Below are 19,107 nucleotides of genomic sequence, written 5' to 3'. Positions count from 1 at the left end.
GGTAGATTATAGGGTGAGTTTTACCTGGCAGTGGTTTGGGAGGGGGTAGTTTGGGGTAGATTATAGGGTGAGTTTTACCTGGCAGTGGTTTGGGAGGGGGTAGTTTGTGGTAGATTATAGGGTGAGTTTTACCTGGCAGTGGTTTGGGAGGGGGTAGTTTGGGGTAGATTATAGGGTGAGTTTTACCTGGCAGTGGTTTGGGAGGGGGTAGTTTGGGGTAGATTATAGGGTGAGTTTTACCTGGCAGTGGTTTGGGAGGGGGTAGTTTGGGGTAGATTATAGGGTGAGTTTTACCTGGCAGTGGTTTGGGAGGGGGTAGTTTGGGGTAGATTATAGGGTGAGTTTTACCTGGCAGTGGTTTGGGAGGGGGTAGTTTGGGGTAGATTATAGGGTGAGTTTTACCTGGCAGTGGTTTGGGAGGGGGTAGTTTGGGGTAGATTATAGGGTGAGTTTTACCTGGCAGTGGTTTGGGAGGGGGTAGTTTGGGGTAGATTATAGGGTGAGTTTTACCTGGCAGTGGTTTGGGGTAGATTGTAAGGTGAGTATTACCTGGCAGTGGTTTGGGAGGGGGTAGTTTGGGGTAGATTATAGGGTGAGTTTTACCTGGCAGTGGTTTGGGAGGGGGTAGTTTGGGGTAGATTATAGGGTGAGTTTTACCTGGCAGTGGTTTGGGGTAGATTGTAAGGTGAGTATTACCTGGCAGTGGTTTGGGAGGGGGTAGTTTGGGGTAGATTATAGGGTGAGTTTTACCTGGCAGTGGTTTGGGAGGGGGTAGTTTGGGGTAGATTATAGGGTGAGTTTTACCTGGCAGTGGTTTGGGAGGGGGTAGTTTGGGGTAGATTACAGGGTGAGTTTTACCTGGCAGTGGTTTGGGAGGGGGTAGTTTGGGGTAGATTATAGGGTGAGTATTACCTGGCAGTGGTTTGGGAGGGGGTAGTTTGGGGTAGATTATAGGGTGAGTTTTACCTGGCAGTGGTTTGGGGTAGATTATAGGGTGAGTATTACCTGGCAGTGGTTTGGGAGGGGGTAGTTTGGGGTAGATTATAGGGTGAGTTTTACCTGGCAGTGGTTTGGGAGGGGGTAGTTTGGGGTAGATTATAGGGTGAGTTTTACCTGGCAGTGGTTTGGGAGGGGGTAGTTTGGGGTAGATTATAGGGTGAGTTTTACCTGGCAGTGGTTTGGGAGGGGGTAGTTTGGGGTAGATTATAGGGTGAGTTTTACCTGGCAGTGGTTTGGGAGGGGGTAGTTTGGGGTAGATTATAGGGTGAGTATTACCTGGCAGTGGTTTGGGAGGGGGTAGTTTGGGGTAGATTATAGGGTGAGTTTTACCTGGCAGTGGTTTGGGAGGGGGTAGTTTGGGGTAGATTATAGGGTGAGTTTTACCTGGCAGTGGTTTGGGAGGGGGTAGTTTGGGGTAGATTATAGGGTGAGTTTTACCTGGCAGTGGTTTGGGAGGGGGTAGTTTGGGGTAGATTATAGGGTGAGTATTACCTGGCAGTGGTTTGGGAGGGGGTAGTTTGGGGTAGATTATAGGGTGAGTTTTACCTGGCAGTGGTTTGGGAGGGGGTAGTTTGGGGTAGATTATAGGGTGAGTATTACCTGGCAGTGGTTTGGGAGGGGGTAGTTTGGGGTTGCTGCTGGGCGTGTGAACACTGCAGATTTTGATGAATCCAGCCATCAGCATAATGAGAGCGATGCCCATCAACAACACAGCCCACCAATAAACCTGTAAAACACACACACACACACACACACACATTATAAACTTACGTTGTAAAATAAAATTATTATTTATTTTTTTTTTTTTTTGCCCGCGACCACCCCCCCTCTTCGGAGGACTATTTAAGACTTTATTTTTATTGTTTATTCGTTGAGGAAGGATAGGGAGATAAGTAAACATGAGATTCACAAAAGATAAGGAAGAAAAAAAAAAGAAGTGGGGAAAAACATTATAAAGAAGAAGATAATGGGAATGGGAAAAAATAAAATAAAATAAAATAAAATAAATAGAATAGAAAATAGAAAAAAATTAAACCGAAATGGGTGGGAATAGAAAATAAGCTTAAATGTTGGTAGAAAGTGATTTAGTAATTAATGGGACCATAAAAAATAAATATTAATGGTTGATAAAGTGTTGCGTTGTTATGTATTTTTGTAGGTGTTGGTGGGTGTGTGTGTGTGCAAATAGAGGGAGATTATTTGTTAGGAAGACAGTAGTGTTGGGTTGGGTATTGGATCTCAGTTAAGCTGTTTTCATGGTGGATTGGTTGATTTTGTGCGGTGATTACTGTTGGAGGAAAGTAAAATTATTATTTTTATTAGTATTATTATTGCTTTTATTAGTAGTAATAGTATTATTACTATAAAATTCAATTTAATTTTGAGTAGCAAATAAATGAACAAATAACTTGCATAGACTTCAAAAGCTCCCTGTAATGAACATCAGTCAGTAACATATACTGTATATACTGTATATCTCAACATTAGACAAATAAGGGCTAACTGTCGATGCTAACTGTTTTCCAAGATAGATTAATGGCTGATATTTGATACCAGATAGATGGAGCTGTGCTGGTTAGATGAGTAGGTTTGTAACATTATTATCATAATTTCAGGATCAGTCAGAACACACTGAGGTATAGGAGAGAGAGAGAGGAACTTGCCACTATCCACTCTGCGATGTTCTCGTACAGCTCCGGATTAAAGATGGCCTTCTTCAGTCTGGCCAGCGGTCCATCTGCATCCACCAGCCTGCACTTCATAAACACGTCGCAGTAGCCCTTAAAGTCGTTGCAGGGAGAACCAGGCTGCAGGGTTCTGACCTTCTTATCGAAGAAACTAGACCATTCCGCCGAGCCTGTACTTCTGCAGGTGTTGGGCTTACCTGTGGAGAAATACACACAACACACACAGCCATGAACAAACATGAACAAACAACCCAGTAACACCAAGCGTTTAACACTGCAACATGATGTCTATCTACCACATATATATATATATATGTATATATATCAGCATTGAGCTGAAATTCGGAGACATGAGTGCCAGATTCCAATTCTTTCAAATATCAGTAAACTAGGAAAGGGAAATGGCAAAACTACACTGTGTCATTCACTTACCCTTCTCCATACAGCAGATATGACACAACTCTGTCTCATCCTGACCTTCCTCTACAGCACACGTACACATCTCCAGATTAAACCGCTCACAGATAGAGCCCGTACACACCTGGACCAGAGAGAGGAGAGCGGCGTAATTAGATACAATTAATTAATCTAAGAAAATAATACTCTAAAACTGTCAAGAAATGAAAACTGTAGTTTCAAAAATGTAAACAATGCTAAAAGGAGCTCTGATTAATGCAAAACATATAAGAGTGTAATATATAATGAAATGCATTATATAAGAAACTATATATACAGCTCTGGAAAAATTAAGAGACCACTTCAGTTTCTGAATCAGTTTCTCTGATTTTGCTATTTATAGGTTTATGTTTGAGTAAAATAATCATTATTGTTTTATTCTATAAACTACAGACAACATTTCTCCCAAATTCCAAATAAAAATATTGTCATTTAGAGCATTTATTCGCATAAAACGAAAAATGGCTAAAATAACAAAAAAGATGCAGAACTTTCAGACCTCAAATAATGCAAAGAAAACAAGTTCATATTCACAAAGTTCAAAAATCAATATTTGGTGGAATATCTCCATTTTCATGCATCTTGGCATCATGTTCTCCTCCACCAGTCTTACACACTGCTTTTGGATAACTTTATGCTGCTTTACTCCTGGTACAAAAATTCAAGCAGTTCAGCTTGGTTTGATGGCTTGTGATCATCCATCTTCCTCTTGATTATATTACGTTACTAGGTTTTTACTTTGATAAAATTAAGGAAAATAGCATAATAGCTTAGATATTACTAATAAAACAGTTGGGGTGGGACAAAATGTCAATATGGCAATATGTCATGTTTTTGTTTGTGATACGTGGAGTCAAATATTGGCTACTGTTACACAGTTTCAAGACATTTTAGCGTAGCATTTTCTACCTACACATTTTTTAATTAACAGTAGGAAACTTTTCTAAATTATGGATGTTTATGTTTATATTTTACAACTTTGAAATAATAATAATAGTGCCACACTTGGAGGAGCTGTGTGTTAAGCAAGTTAAGCTGTGCACTGTTTCATATTGATTAAATTCAAATTCTGTAAAACTGACACCAATAAATGCATAATTGCTGGTATTTTTTGTTATTTAGGAGTATTTTATCCTCTTCAGTAACACTGATTCTGTGAAGTATTGTAGAGAATTGTCTTTTGATATTTTGAGGATCACAGTATCACAGAATCACGTATCATTATCGTGCAATGCCCTGTGATTCCCACTCATATAATCCAACCTGTAGTAACACAGACGCATGTTATAGAGTGAGAGAATAACTCGTACCCCGTTGATGCAGACTTGTGTCTCGCTGTGGCAGGCGGTGAAGTTCTGTTTGGGAGTGGAAGTGGGACACTGAGCTGAGACCCCGTTACACATCCCCTCCTCTGCACACTCTGATACATTCCTGCACTTCTCATCACTGCTCTTAAACTCACACTTAGTGGTACAGCATGGGCCCTGACTGGGACTGCAGAGGAACACAGGAGGGAAGAAATAGAAAAAGAGAATCATAATTAATAACATTTACATTAATACTTCATTTATCTAACACTCTCAGCAAGGCAAATTTATTTTTAAACTATTTGCAAGCACACCACAAACAGAGTCGCCTGAGGTGTGCGTTTGCATTGCGTTTGTGGCGTGCTTGCAGAAATGGCTTCTTTCGCATCACTCTCTCATACAGCTTCTCCTTGTGCAAAGTGCGCTGTATTGTTGAGCGATGCACAGTGACACCATCTGCAGCAAGATGATGCTGCAGCTCTTTGGAGGTGGTCTGTGGATTGTCCTTGACTGTTCTCACCATTCTTCTTCTCTGCCTTTCTGATATTTTTCTTGGCCTGCCACTTCTGGGCTTAACAAGAACTGTCCCTGTGGTCTTCCATTTCCTTACTATGTTCCTCACAGTGGAAACTGACAGGTTAAATCTCTGAGACAACTTTTTGTATCCTTCCCCTGAACAACTATGTTGAACAATCTTTGTTTTTAGATCATTTGAGAGTTGTTTTGATGAGCCCATGATGCCACTCTTCAGAGGAGATTCAAATAGGAGAACAACTTGCAATTGGCCACCTTAAATACTTTTTCTCATGATTGGATTCACCTGGCTATGAAGTTCAAAGCTCAATGAGGTTACCAAACCAATTTTGTGCTTCAGTAAGTCAGTAAAAAGTAGTTAGGAGTATTCAAATCAATAAAATGATAAGGGTGCCCATACTTTTACACCGGTCAAATTTTGGTTTAATGCATATTGCACATTTTCTGTTAGTACAATAAACCTCATTTCAATCCTGAAATATTACTGTGTCCATCAGTTATTAGATATATCAAACTGAAATGGCTGAAACACCCAAATATTTACAACTAAAAATGATTAAGATTAACAGGCGTGCCCAAACTTTTTCATATGACTGTAAAAGTAATCTTGAACTTTTTCACATTTTGTTACCTTACAACCACAAACTTTTTAAGTGATAGACCAACACAAAGTAGCACATTATTGTGAAGTGAAACGAAAATGATACATAGATTTTAAAAATTTAATCAAATACAAATCTGAAAAGTGTGACGCGCAAAAGTATTCAGCCCCCTTTATTCTGAACCACCTAAATTAAATCCAGTGATTGTCTTCAGAAGTCACTGAATAAGTGAAGAGTGCAGCTGTGTGTAATTTAGTATAAATATAGCTGTTCTGTATTGACCTCAGTGATTGTGGTTGTAAGGTGATAAAATGTGATAAAGTTTAAGGTATGAATACTTTTGCAAGCCACTGTAACTATGCAGTGGTTTTAGCCTAGTATGTGTGTGTTGATTTCACATTTTGAAAGTAATAACAATGGTGTGAAAATTCCAGTATGAATTTGCAGTGTGTGCTAATTTGACTAATAATAGTGAAGTGGTTTTAATCCAGTATGAATCTGCAGTATGTTACAGTCTGATTAGTAATTGTGAATAGAATGGTCTATTACGTGTAGAACTATTTCAGAGTTTCTTCAGTATGATCAGTATGAATTTGGTCCGTACCTGCACTTAGCTCCTTTTATCAGTGTACACTTGGTGCCCTCTGGCATGTTGGCATGATGGCAACATTCATCCTTACACTGATCGCTGTACCCGCAGTCACACTGCTCTCCAGGCTCCACCAAACCGTTCCCACAGATGGGCTGACCAGACTCTGAGAACAAGAGAAACAGAGGATGAGAGAGATAGAGGATAAGAGATGTGCTTCTATGGAAATGATAATGATTTCAGACACTCATCCCCTGCTTCTGGTTAATTCCCTCACACACTCAGAGACTGCTTCTGTAGAAGAGTGGAGCTCTTACCCACAAAGCACAGCCCCCTCTTCTTATCCAGCACTTGGCTGATGTTGCGGATGCTGCAGATGGAGAACTTGTTGTTGTTGAACTTGTCTCCGGATGTGGCTCTGGCGTACATGATGTAGTTTCCTCGTTCCTTCTTATCCTGAGTTTTGGACTCGCCAGGAGTGCACTCGTTACCGGAATCATGCTGCAAACCGGCGAGGAGGAGATATAATGAGCATATATAAATATATTTATGACTGAAAACAAATGAAACCTATGTGATTATTCTGTTTCCATATGAAAGTGTCATCCATAATTAGTTTTAAGATGCGATTACACTTTTGTTGTTTGGGATGGACCTTCTGACTTTTTATACCACCAAAATAGTACTGTATTTTTTGCACTATAAGGAATGCTGGATTATAAGGCACTTTGTATGCAACTCTAGTAAGGAACAGGGGTGTCGCCATGTTTTTCTTCTAATTCAGCAGGTCTCGCCACTGGGTGGTGAAAAGCTAAGCTAAGTTAAGTAAACAAAGTGATGAATATTAATGTACACATATTTCGCTCCTGAAAACTGTTTATTTGGGTGGGTAAAGCCCTTCCGTTCATTTACAGTAAGCTTAGATTTCCAGATTTCCACTAAAGCTAGAGCATTAGCATTAGTGACTAACCGCAAATGGTAGTGCTAATTCTGCTCCAGCAGTGCAAGCTGGGGTTAGCAGCTGGCTACAGGTCAATAACACTACCTTCTGAACGCCGAAAAAGATAGCGCTTAACGGTTAATGTTAACATTGCTTGAGAACTAAACTGTAACTTCATTTCAGTGGAGTGACTTTACTGCTCCTTACAACCTGAATGGTAGAATTTAAACATAGGGTGCACTGGATCATAAGGCGCACTGATGATTTTTGGGGAAATTAAATGATTTTATGTGCGCCTTATAGTGTGAAAATATGGTATGTGTAAAAGGTGCTGCAAATCACTTTTTAGGAATATGGTCCGGTTCGCTTGCATTTTGGACTTTCTGAACATTTTCTAAAACCAACAGATTATACTGGGGATTCCTGTATCTACTGTAACTGTAGATTAACCCTCATTTATAGCAGGGGTCTCAAAATAACAGCTATGGGCCACAACTGGCACTTGGCAACTTCATATGGACCCTTACAAAAATCTGCATACAGGTCAATTTTATCTAAAAGACTGCTGCTACAGGCTGATCATACCCTGTACCAGAAAAGGTTTACTCAGATTAATCAGAAACTGTCCATGTCTGTATTTGAGTCTGAGACCTCTGATTTATAAACAGAAATAAAAGGAATCTAAAAGGAAATGGTTACGCTCATTCTGATGCGGGACACGCCTGCTCGCAAACATTAAACACCTGGAAAGTCAACTCGCTTAACTGACACACCGACATTCAACTAAATCCCAACATATAAAATAACGATGTACAACAAAAGCAGGAACCTTGGTTTAAACTTGGATTTTCATGGTTAAAAACATTTTGCATCAACATATATAGTTTTTTTGCTCCTGTGCTCTCCCTATAACTGAGTACTGTAATTAAATTCACTATTACAGAGAGAAGAGAATCAGCTGCTACTATTATAAGTTAAAAATGTTACAAATTGTTGCTTTAAAGCCTTTTTTGAGGACTGGACACTTTCTACAGATACATGGTCTATTAGAGCCGGCCGCTGTGCACTCACCGGGGAGCCGAAGTTGTGTCCGACCTCGTGGGCGAAGGTGATGTGGGAGACTTTAGGGGGTACATGGGAAGCGTAGTTCTGCACAGTGATGATGCCGGTGTTCAGAGACTTCCTCTTACCGTCTGAGTACAGTTTACTCTTCTCACAGATTCCTCCTGAGCTTCCTGAGAGAGTGGGAGACAGTGTGAGATCAGTAACGGAAACAAAGGCCAACATTACTTTAGTGTTTGGTGTCTACAGGAGCTACATGTCTGATATACACTACACTACAGGTCTAAATGTTTTCAGTCCTTTCTAATGAATTGGGGTGTGAATCACAGTATGATGCGACCTTAACACCATATGATTCCCACAATAACAATGATATCACTGTGATTCTGGGATTCTCGATATATCACAAGATAAATAATCAAATACCAGGAATTACAGATTTATTTGTGTCAGTTTCACAGAAGTTAACAACCAATATTCTTCACAGTAGGTTTACCCTATTCATTTGATTAAAGACTCCATGTGGAATTAAACTCTGAAGTCTAAAACAGGGTTTAGAGAGAGTTAAAGTGCACAGGCTTTAATAAAATACATGATATTTGACGTCACATATCGATATACATTGATAATACTATATATTTTGGATTGTTCATGTTAAACCCTGTGTCTGGATCCATGGATTGTTTGTGTTAAACCCTGTCTCAATACAATACATTGTGATATCAATATACAGCTCCATCCCTACTAAAGAACTTACTGTAAATTGCATCCATTGCTGACGCAAATGCACACAAATCTAATCTAAGTCTAATCCCTGTAGAAAAGTTCTGCCAATAGAATAGGCCTTTCTGATGCTGATAAACATGAATCTATTGGCATCATGCCTAATGCCTGGCACAGAGAGGAGGTATAACTACCAGGTAATCCACCATCTGAACTCGACAGTAAGCGTTGCTGTTATATCGCTAAACAGAACCGCAAACGCGTCAATTTTGTCTAGTGATTCATTTGTGTAACAATGTGCACATAAAAGTCTCCAGATTTACTGCATGTGATAAGTTGATGTTGACAGCCCTAACTGCAACATGATTTTATTTATTTAAATACTAAAATAAATCAATTACTAAATCCTTTTTTTTTAACATACTTTTTGCTTGCCATTTTTGGACAAATATTTTCAGTTGTCAAATAATCTCTGAAAACGATATGAACAGATAATGGCATGGACAGATAATGATGTGCACCAATCCATAAGCAATCTACACACAGGTGAGATGATACTGAGGCTCAGAGATTTCAAAAACTCTTGCGTGTCTTTTTGTGTATGTATTATTGTGTGTGTGTGTGTCTGTGTGTCTGTGTTTGGGTGTGATTGATCAGCACACATTATCCTCTCTGCATGCCAGATGCTCATTGATCAGGTGGGCTGATGAGCTCATTACTGGTCAAAGTGTGTGTTCCTCGATGTGTTTGGTCACAAAACACTGAGGAGCTGCAGAGGCTCTTACTGACACTCTACTGAGGACGCCTCATGTGAATCCTATCGAGCGCTGCGGAACATTTCTAATTGGCCTGTATTGATCCCCAGGATGTTTGTTTGCGAGCATGTGTGTGTGTGTGTGTGTGTGTGTGTGTGTGTGTGTGTTAACTAATGTATTCAGAACAGTGTGTCTGTTAGAGCTCAATTAGACGGAGCTGATACTGGAGCCTGTGGACCTGCAGGAGAAACTCCTACTGTTCACTATGAACAAACTCAGAGCAGAGTATAAAGCTGGGCAGGGAGTGTATGAGAAGACTGGAGCTCTTAAATCTATTAAATAGTGAATTAGGGAAAACCCTATACTCAGAGTATCTTGTAAATGCAGTTCCCAGATATTCCACCAGGAGGCTGAAAATGTGCATCAGACATAATGTTTATTATTATTTAATTGATATATTACACATAATTCATTTATTTGTATTTATTTTGTATTTTTATTAGCGTTTGAGTGAGGGCTGATAGTAGTGCAGGTGAATTATGGGAGTTGGAGTGAGGGCTGATAGTAGTGCAGGTGAATTATGGGAGTTGGAGTGAGGTCTGATAGCGGGTGCAGGTGAATTATGGGAGTTGGAGTGAGGGCTGATGGTGGGTGCAGGTGAATTATGGGAGTTGTAGTGAGGGTTGATAGTGGGTGCAGGTGAATTATGGGAGTTGGAGTGAGGGCTGATAGTGGGTGCAGGTGAATTATGGGAGTTGTAGTGAGGGTTGATAGTGGGTGCAGGTGAATTATGGGAGTTGGAGTGAGGTATGATAGTAGGTGCAGGTGAATTATGGGAGTTGGAGTGAGAGCTGATAGTGGGTGCAGATGAATTATGGGAGTTGTAGTGATGGTTGATAGTGGGTGCAGGTGAATTATGGGAGTTGGAGTGAGAGCTGATAGTGGGTGCAGATGAATTATGGGAGTTGTAGTGAGGGTTGATAGTAGGTGCAGGTGAATTATGGGAGTTGGAGTGAGGGTTGATAGTGGGTGCAGGTGAATTATGGGAGTTGTAGTGAGGGTTGATAGTGGGTGCAGGTGAATTATGGGTGGTTTGAGTTACCAACACTGTAAATAAGATCAGCTTTGTTTAGTGTGTGGCTGGTTTACAATAAAGCTGAGAGATGTGTGAGATCAGGGCTTGAGATGAGAGATGATCTCACACCTGTGCAGCATTTCACTTTAATCCATGGGCTTTGGCAAAAGCTGCTGTACAGAACTGCAGGTCTATCCCTCAGCAAACCCCTCTCTCCCTCTCTCTTTCTCCCTCTCTCCCTCTCTCTTTCTCTCTCTTTCTCCCTCTCTCTCGCTCTTGGTCTCTGAACTGATAAACAATCCTGGGGCACAAACAATATGTCACATGAAAAGGTAAAGAGACCAAAAATCAACATGAGTGCACTTGTACAAATATTACAACTGATCTGTGGGATATGTGGATAGGATCTCCTGCACTGAATGTGGATGTGATTACTTGCATGTCTGTAGGCCAATGTTCAAGCTCACTTAAAAGATAACACCTCACAACTTATACAGGTGTGAGATTTCCAAGCCATCCTGAGGTTACACTTTATGATCAACCAAAGCCAAGTATATCTCCTTACATAATCATGAATAGTCTTTTGTATTTTTACGGTAGGTTTATTTTAACAGAGAGAGAGATAGAATTTTAACAGAAAAAAAGAGATCAAAACACAATAAAGGTTATAAATAAATTTATATTTGACTAAGTATTTGATCCTCAAGCAAAGTGCCCTCTACAGTTTCTCTATGGGACTAAGGTCTCCACAATCTTAATATGCTTCTCTATTACCCCTATACCTTGGCTATATTTATGACTCCACTGATCACTTTAAAATACAGCGTTCCCACTCTCCGAGCTACTGATTGTTCCCACCTGTTCTCCCCTGTATTTATACCCCTCAGCTTACTCTCTTGCTTGCTGAGTATCTGAGTTTCTGAGAATCTAGTTTTCTAGCTATTCGACAACATGTTTTCTATGTATTTGCCACTTTGTTATCAACCTGTTTTGTTATCGACCTGTTTTTGTATATCGAACTGTATTTGATTATCTGTATTTGCCTTGCCCAGTTTATCTTTTTGTAGTGTTGGATATCTCATGTATGACCCTGGTTTGCCTTACTACTCTTTCTGGTATATTGTTTATATTTGCTGCCATTTGGTTACTGATCCTGCCTGTCCCTCACTATTCCTGTAAGCCCTTCAGTTAATAAACTTTGTGATTTGTATCTGCGAGTGTCTGGCCTGTGTGACACATACACAATTTTCAGTGTTCTGGTTAAGAAGAGGAGGTTCCTTAGCCGAGAAACAGTCACAAAACAGAATGTTTCCACATTGTTTTTAGTTGATGCCAAAAAGCTCAATTTTGTTATTTTTGACCATATCACATTTTCTAAATAATTTAAGAGTTTACAGGCAAACTTCAGACTGGTCTGTATATTCTTTAGCAGAGGGACTCCAGGATCAAGCTCATCCCTTCTTCCTCAGAATCATCCTTATTTCACAAGGTGAGATCTTGCATGGAGCTTCAGAGTGAAGGCAAATTAACTGTTATCTGTTTTTCACAGCTCTTTGGTCCTGTCCATTGTAGTGGTTGAGAGGTTTGAATAGAAGAGACAGATTAAGATTGCTTAATTAAAGGGACATAATTAATTTGTGTGCTTCATAGGCACATTACTGGACTGGGGGTCAGAATTATATATTTCCCACTCTGTGTAACGTATTTTTTGCACTATAAGGAGCATTATCCGACACTAGTCGGAATAGGGTAAGCTAAGCTAGGTAAACAATACTATGATTCATAAGAAAAACATTTTTTTTTGTCAAACAAGCAATAGATGTTAATCTATACAGATTTCTCTCCTGAAAACAGTTTATTTGGGTGAGTAAAGCCCTACTGTTTATTTACAGTAAAATTAGATTTCCAGATCTCTACTAAGGCTGGGTGCAGCAGCATTAGAATAACGGCGAACCGTTAGCGCTATCTGTGGTTATTGCTAGTAAATGTTGCCCGACAGTGATATGCTGAGGAACCCTGTGTGTTCTGGAAAGCCAGGGGCGATATTAGCTAGCAGTTCGTCTCACGGAGCTTCTTTTAACTGGTTAAACGCGCAGGCTACAGTCTGATATACTCTAAGCCATGAAAGAGCTAGTGCTTATTGCGGTTAGCAACTGATGCTAATGCTGCTCCAGCAGTGCTAGTCTGGGTTAGCAGCAGGCAACAGGCCGATAATACTTACTTCTGAATGGCAAAAGAGCTAGGGCTTACCGCGGTTAGTGGCTAATGCTAATACTGTAACTCCTGTATAATGCTGTATTTCTGTAGAGTGGCCTTACTGCTCCTTAATTTAAAATAAGGCACACTGGATTATAAGACGCACTGATGATCTTTGGGAAAATTAAAGATTTTAAGTTCGCTTTACAGTGTGAAAAATAAATATGTAACAAAACAGCACTGAGCATGTGCAATCACACGCACCTACACACACACCAGCAGCGGACTAATACAGCGAGAGTGCTATCGGTGTGAGAGGAGGCTAATGGAGTGTATGGCCAGCTCCTGCTCCGTACAGCACAGCTGATAAACATCAGAATCCCTCCACCTTCATCACCGCCTCCTCATCCTCTCCTCTCACACTCACACCCAGATCTCATTACAGATAAACAGCCGCTGCTTTATGCTGAATCACACAGAGGTCCGGTAAAACCCAGCAGCCGGGCAGCAGATCAGACGATAAGGCAGGGGAATTAAGTGAGTGTGAATGGGTGTTTGTTTTAGTAAGTTATCAGGACAAAAATGTCATGACTATTTATAAAAAGCAGAGAAAAATAGGGCTGAACTTCACAACCAACAAAACAGTGCTTACTGTCTGCAGAGCTTTTTCCAAAACCCTCCACGCCCCATGTTTCTGTCATTAAGTGAAATGGAAAAAGTTTTTGGGTGTGAAGGTTATTATAGGGTTACATCCAGAAAAGCTCTATTGCATACAGACGCTTGCATATGTTTTAAACTGTATGTTAAATACAGATTACAAATTACAATTAACAGTTTGTACAACAGTAATAAACATTGCTAATTAACATTATTGAACATTACTAAATTTCAATGCTTAAGAGGTGTGTAAATCTGTAAATTTGTATTGATTAATAATGCCTTAAAGTATGTAAATTAATAGGTAGTTAAGACATTCTGCTGAGGAACACTAGAAATAAGGGTACATTAATTAACAAAGTGTTACCAAGATATCCACACAGAAGTGCGACGAAAAATGCTCATCTCTGCTTTGAGCATATTGTCTCCACACACACATTTGCTGGTCATCTTCACAAAGACTAAAGTGGTCACTAAAGAGGACCAATGCATTCTGAGTCCAACACCATTGCAGTCTTGGTGATGTTGATGTCGAGTTTATAAAAGCAGTCATCATAATGGTTGGCGTGCGTGAGGTCTGCATCGTGCAGCCGTCTGCCAATGGTGCTGGCACTAACAGGAGGACACATGAAGGGCAATTCTGCTGACTGAAGTTCTCCCAGATACTTCATGTTCCTGGTGTGTGGCTTTCTCTAGCAGTGGCTGCCAAAGACTGCTTTGGTTTTAGGGTTACCGCTAACCCTAAGGATGCAAAAGATGCTCAAAGACAAGAGCAGGAGTCAAGATTGGTAAGCCCTCAGAAAAGAACAACCTTATACAGTCAGTCATGTACAGCGATAAGCCCCCCCTTGCTTATGTCACATGATCAGTCGAGCATGAAACTCAAACCATTTACCTTCCTCACAGTGTGAAACCGACCCCCAACTTTCATTTCATTCCTGTCAGAAATGTGCTAGAGTCTGTGTGTATTCTGTGTGTGTACCTGAGGGAGCGCCGACCCAGGCCAATCCCAGAACTCCATCATCAAAGTCTCTGTCGGTGAAGACGTACGCCAGACAGTAATCATCATGATTCTGCTCAGAGTTCAGCTCCAGAAACTTCTCCACCCCGATATTAGCAAAACGGAACGGATTCGACTTGTCCTTCTCATCAAGCGTGGTGTTAATCTGAATATGAGAGAGAGAGAGAAATAAAGGGAGAGAGAGAGAGAGAGAGAAGCCAAGAGAGAGAGACAGAGATGGAGAGAAAGAGGTATATTGAGAAAGAGACAGAGAAAGACAGCGAGATGGAGAGACAGAGAGAGAGTGAGAGAAAAAGACACATAATTCACATAAATCATTCTTTAAATACACTATAGGGTGTTATGCATAATTTATTATTATTTAAAAATTACTTTTAAAAAGGTATTTATTATTGATTTATCCTTTAAATCAATTTTTATCTGTTTTATTTTTTCCTTAATTTAATTCTTACATTTTTTTTGTCTTGTATGTATAATTTTATTTGTGGCTACACTGTCTACTGGTTTTCTGTTAAAGCATTCTGTGAAGCACTTTGAGCTGTATGTATGTATGAAAAGTTGCTATATTATTAATATTATTAACAATATTATTAATAGTAGTATTAGTAGTGGCAGCAGCAGTATTATTATATTGAATTGAATTCATGTTGGCTTTACTGGAATGACTGTTTCAGTAACAGTAAGTGAAGTACAGGATCCAGCATGTTTCCCCTGATAAGAGGAAACACTACTTATCATCAGAGGACAGATTAACGCTTATATAGTCAGCAGCAAGGCCAGGCTCAGTTTAGTCTGGAGCAGTAGAGGATGTCTAGAGCAGGCTGTCCTGTCCCTTTCCTCACACTGTGGGTTAAACTGACCTGTTAAATAATATGAATTGAGCTGAATATGATGTTTATGGAGAAAACTGCTCTTCTTATCTGTTTCTGGGTGGTGAAATATACACCAGGTCCTGCTGCTCCTCGCAGCTGAACACAGAAAACCTCCTGTCTGAATATACACCTACTGTGAAGGACATCCCAAAACATCCAACAACACTGTGTACCAATAGATTCACCAACATTTACTCTGGATCAACACATTATTACACACATACAGCTCTGGAAAATATTAAGAGACATTTCAGTTTCCGAATCAGTTTCTCTGATTTTGCTATTTGTAGGTTTATGTTTGAGTTAAATGAACATTATTGTTTTATTCTATAAACTACAGACAACATTTCTTCCAGATTCCAAATAAAATATTGTCATTTAGAGCTTTTATTTGCAGAAAATAACAAAGGGTTAAAATAACAAAAAGAGGCAGAGCTTTCAGACCTCAAGTAGTGCAAAAGAAGGTTCATTTTCATAAAGTTTTAAGAGTTTAGAAATCAATATTTGGTGGAATAACCCTGGTGGTTTTTAATCACAGTTTTTATGCATCTTGGCATCATGTTCTCCTCCACCAGTCTTACACACTGCTTTTGGATAACTTTATGCTGCTTTACTCCTGGTGCAAAAATTCAAGCAGTTCAGTTTGGTGGTTTGATGGCTTGTGATCATCCATCTTCCTCTTGATTATATTCTAGTGGTTTTCAATTAGGTAAAATCATAAAAACTTATAATGTTTAGATGTACCTTTTTTCCAGAGCTGTAGAGTAATAATGTGTCACCTTTTCTTTAAAGAAGGCTTTCTACATTTTATAAATTTCACAGGCTAATTATGTTAAATTATAGTTTTAAATGGTTAAATAATACAAATATTTTTTAGATATTTTCTTTAAGAATTGGACTTCCAATTATTCATTATTATATACATATTAATTATTTATAAATTCATCATAGGTATCTAAGAATTCCTCCATCCACCCTGGAATAACCCTTCCCCTTTAAGAAAGTAACCTGTGACTTTGTTTTATTTTCAAAGGACTGAAGACACGCGCTGCTGCATGATTAGCAATTAATTATAATAATATTTTCACTTCATATTTATCATAGATTGGTTATATATTGGTGCACATAATTTTCTGTTCATATTGTTTTCAGAGATTTTTTGGCAACTGAACATATCTGGCTAAATAATAAAAAAAAAAGCAAACACTAGCGCAAACACACGCAAAAACACACATGCAAACACTCACGCAAACACAATACACATGTGCAAACACGCGCACAAACATGCGCATAAACACACGGGAAAATACTCGCGCAAACACACACACAAACACTCGCGCAAACACAATACACATGTGCAAACACGCGCACAAACATGCGCATAAACACACGGGAAAATACTCGCGCAAACACTCGCGCAAACACTCGCGCAAACACAATACACATGTGCAAACACGCGCACAAACATGCGCATAAACACACGGGAAAATACTCGCGCAAACACACACACAAACACTCGCGCAAACACAATACACATGTGCAAACACGCGCACAAACATGCGCATAAACACACGGGAAAATACTCGCGCAAACACACACACAAACACTCGCGCAAACACAATACACATGTGCAAACACGCGCACAAACATGCGCATAAACACACGGGAAAATACTCGCGCAAACACTCGCGCAAACACATACCCTGATCCTCTTGACCATGAAGCTGATGTTGCGGATGCCCTGGAAGTCTGTACTCTGGTAGATGGAGTCTATGGCCTTCACATGGCTGGAGATCTGTTTAGAAAAACACACAAGTGAGATCACTGTACTACATTCTATACAGCAGATTAAAACTAAATTAGAATAAAAAGCATCGTATCTGAGCAAAAATAGTTTATTTATTCAGTAAAATATTACCATTAGTATAAATATTAATAACATTTATATCAAATTTTTTATTTTGTTAGTTTATGATGCAAAATATTAGTAAAATATAGGCATTGAAATACGTTTTTGGTCTGCAAAATATATTGACATATTTAAAAATACAAGAATTTGCACCAGATTTTAACAGACACCAATGATCCACTGATTACTAATGAGCAAAATTAGTAAAATAGATAAGATTTAGCATATATGATCTGAAACATATATTTCAAAGAAAATGTCCTTCTCTTATAAATAGCAAATAAATTGTACCCTCATGTACAGTAGCATTCAAAAGTTTGGACCTTCTCATTCAATGTTTTTATTTATTCATTTTTTCCAACTTTTTAAATTAATACAGAAGTCATACAGACTATGAAGGATCACATAAAGAATCATATAGTAACTTAAACATATTAAACAAACCAAAATACTCTCTAAGTCAGGTGTGTCCAAACTACGGCCTGCGGGCCATTTGCGGCCCGTTTCCTTTTTTGGAGCGGCCCGCGAGATATTTTAGAAATAGAATGAAAGTTGGCCCGCTGTTAAGCAGGTTTTTATAATGTGAGATTCATTGTTTGAACACTAGGTGTCAGAAACGGGCCAAAGAGTCTAAAAGCGGAGAGGGTGCGCATTTCTAGCAAAAAAACGGACCAAAGAGTCTAAAAGCGGAGAGGGTGCGCATTTCTAGCACAGAAAAACGGGCCAAAGAGTCTAAAAGCGGAGAGGGTGCGCATTTCTAGCACAGAAAAACGGGCCAAAGAGTCTAAAAGCGGAGAGGGTGCGCATTTCTAGCACAGAAAAACGGGCCAAAGAGTCTAAAAGCGGAGAGGGTGCGCATTTCTAGCGCAAAAAAAACGGACCAAAGAGTCTAAAAGCGGAGAGGGTGCGCATTTCTAGCACAGAAAAACGGGGTAAAAGAGTCTAAAAGCGGAGAGAGTGCGCATTTCTAGTGCAAAAAAATGGGCCAAAGAGTCTAAAAGCGGAGAGGGTGCGCATTTCTAGTGCAAAAAAACGGACCAAAGAGTCTAAAAGCAGAGAGGGTGCACATTTCTAATGCAGAAAAACAGGCCAAAGAGTCTAAAAGTTGCCGTAATTAAGGAGTTTAATATTAAGAGACATCACGAAATGAAACATCAATTTGAAAAATCTTAGTTTACACAACACTGTCAAAGATAAAGATAGTAAGTCAAGTAAAATGGTGTGTAAATGAAATAATCAGGAAAATGTATTATTTAAAGTGGTATATTTCATTATTTGTTTTATTACAGAGTCTGTGGCCCGTGACTTCAAATATATTTCTCCTTCTGGCCCCCAACAAAAAAAGTTTGGACACCCCTGATCTAGGTGCTTATGCTCTTGCGGCTTCTGAGGCTGATAAATCTGATGAACTGTATACCTGTAACTCTACCTCTTCACTACTTTACTTTAACTGATGCTCTCAAACACTTTATTAAGAGACAAGAAATTCAAGTAATTGACTCTTGATGAGTTCAGCACAGCTGTTACCTGAAAGCCTGAGAAAATGTAAATGTAAAACATATTCTCGTTTGTTTCTTCTTACAATTCCACAGGTTTTTCTTCATTAATTGAATGACTTAAGTATTGTTTACTACACTGCAGAACATTTTAATATAATGAAATCTTTTGACTGGTACTGTCTGTATTTATTAGAGGTGTGCCAAAAAATCGATTCACATAAGA

General features: G+C 39.3%; 1 protein-coding gene across 1 annotated transcript in view; it reads right to left on the bottom strand.

Moving 5' to 3' along the window:
- adam10a (ADAM metallopeptidase domain 10a) overlaps positions 1-19,107 on the bottom strand; it is a 166,380-nt gene that overhangs the window by 4,112 nt on the left and 143,161 nt on the right. The window contains exons 7-15 of the mRNA XM_049471154.1: positions 17,179-17,271; positions 14,566-14,749; positions 8,187-8,350; positions 6,493-6,676; positions 6,191-6,341; positions 4,454-4,637; positions 3,120-3,228; positions 2,664-2,884; positions 1,600-1,726 (exon numbers count right to left, since the gene is read on the bottom strand). Coding sequence (XP_049327111.1) covers positions 1,600-1,726; positions 2,664-2,884; positions 3,120-3,228; positions 4,454-4,637; positions 6,191-6,341; positions 6,493-6,676; positions 8,187-8,350; positions 14,566-14,749; positions 17,179-17,271 — 1,417 coding nt within the window. The remainder of the gene's footprint in view (positions 1-1,599; positions 1,727-2,663; positions 2,885-3,119; positions 3,229-4,453; positions 4,638-6,190; positions 6,342-6,492; positions 6,677-8,186; positions 8,351-14,565; positions 14,750-17,178; positions 17,272-19,107) is intronic.

This window comes from Astyanax mexicanus, chromosome 23 (genome assembly GCF_023375975.1).
Source record: "Astyanax mexicanus isolate ESR-SI-001 chromosome 23, AstMex3_surface, whole genome shotgun sequence".
Classification (NCBI taxonomy): domain Eukaryota; kingdom Metazoa; phylum Chordata; class Actinopteri; order Characiformes; family Acestrorhamphidae; genus Astyanax; species Astyanax mexicanus.
Note: the sequence above shows the minus strand (reverse complement) of the source record. Positions and strands in the feature narration are given on the sequence as shown.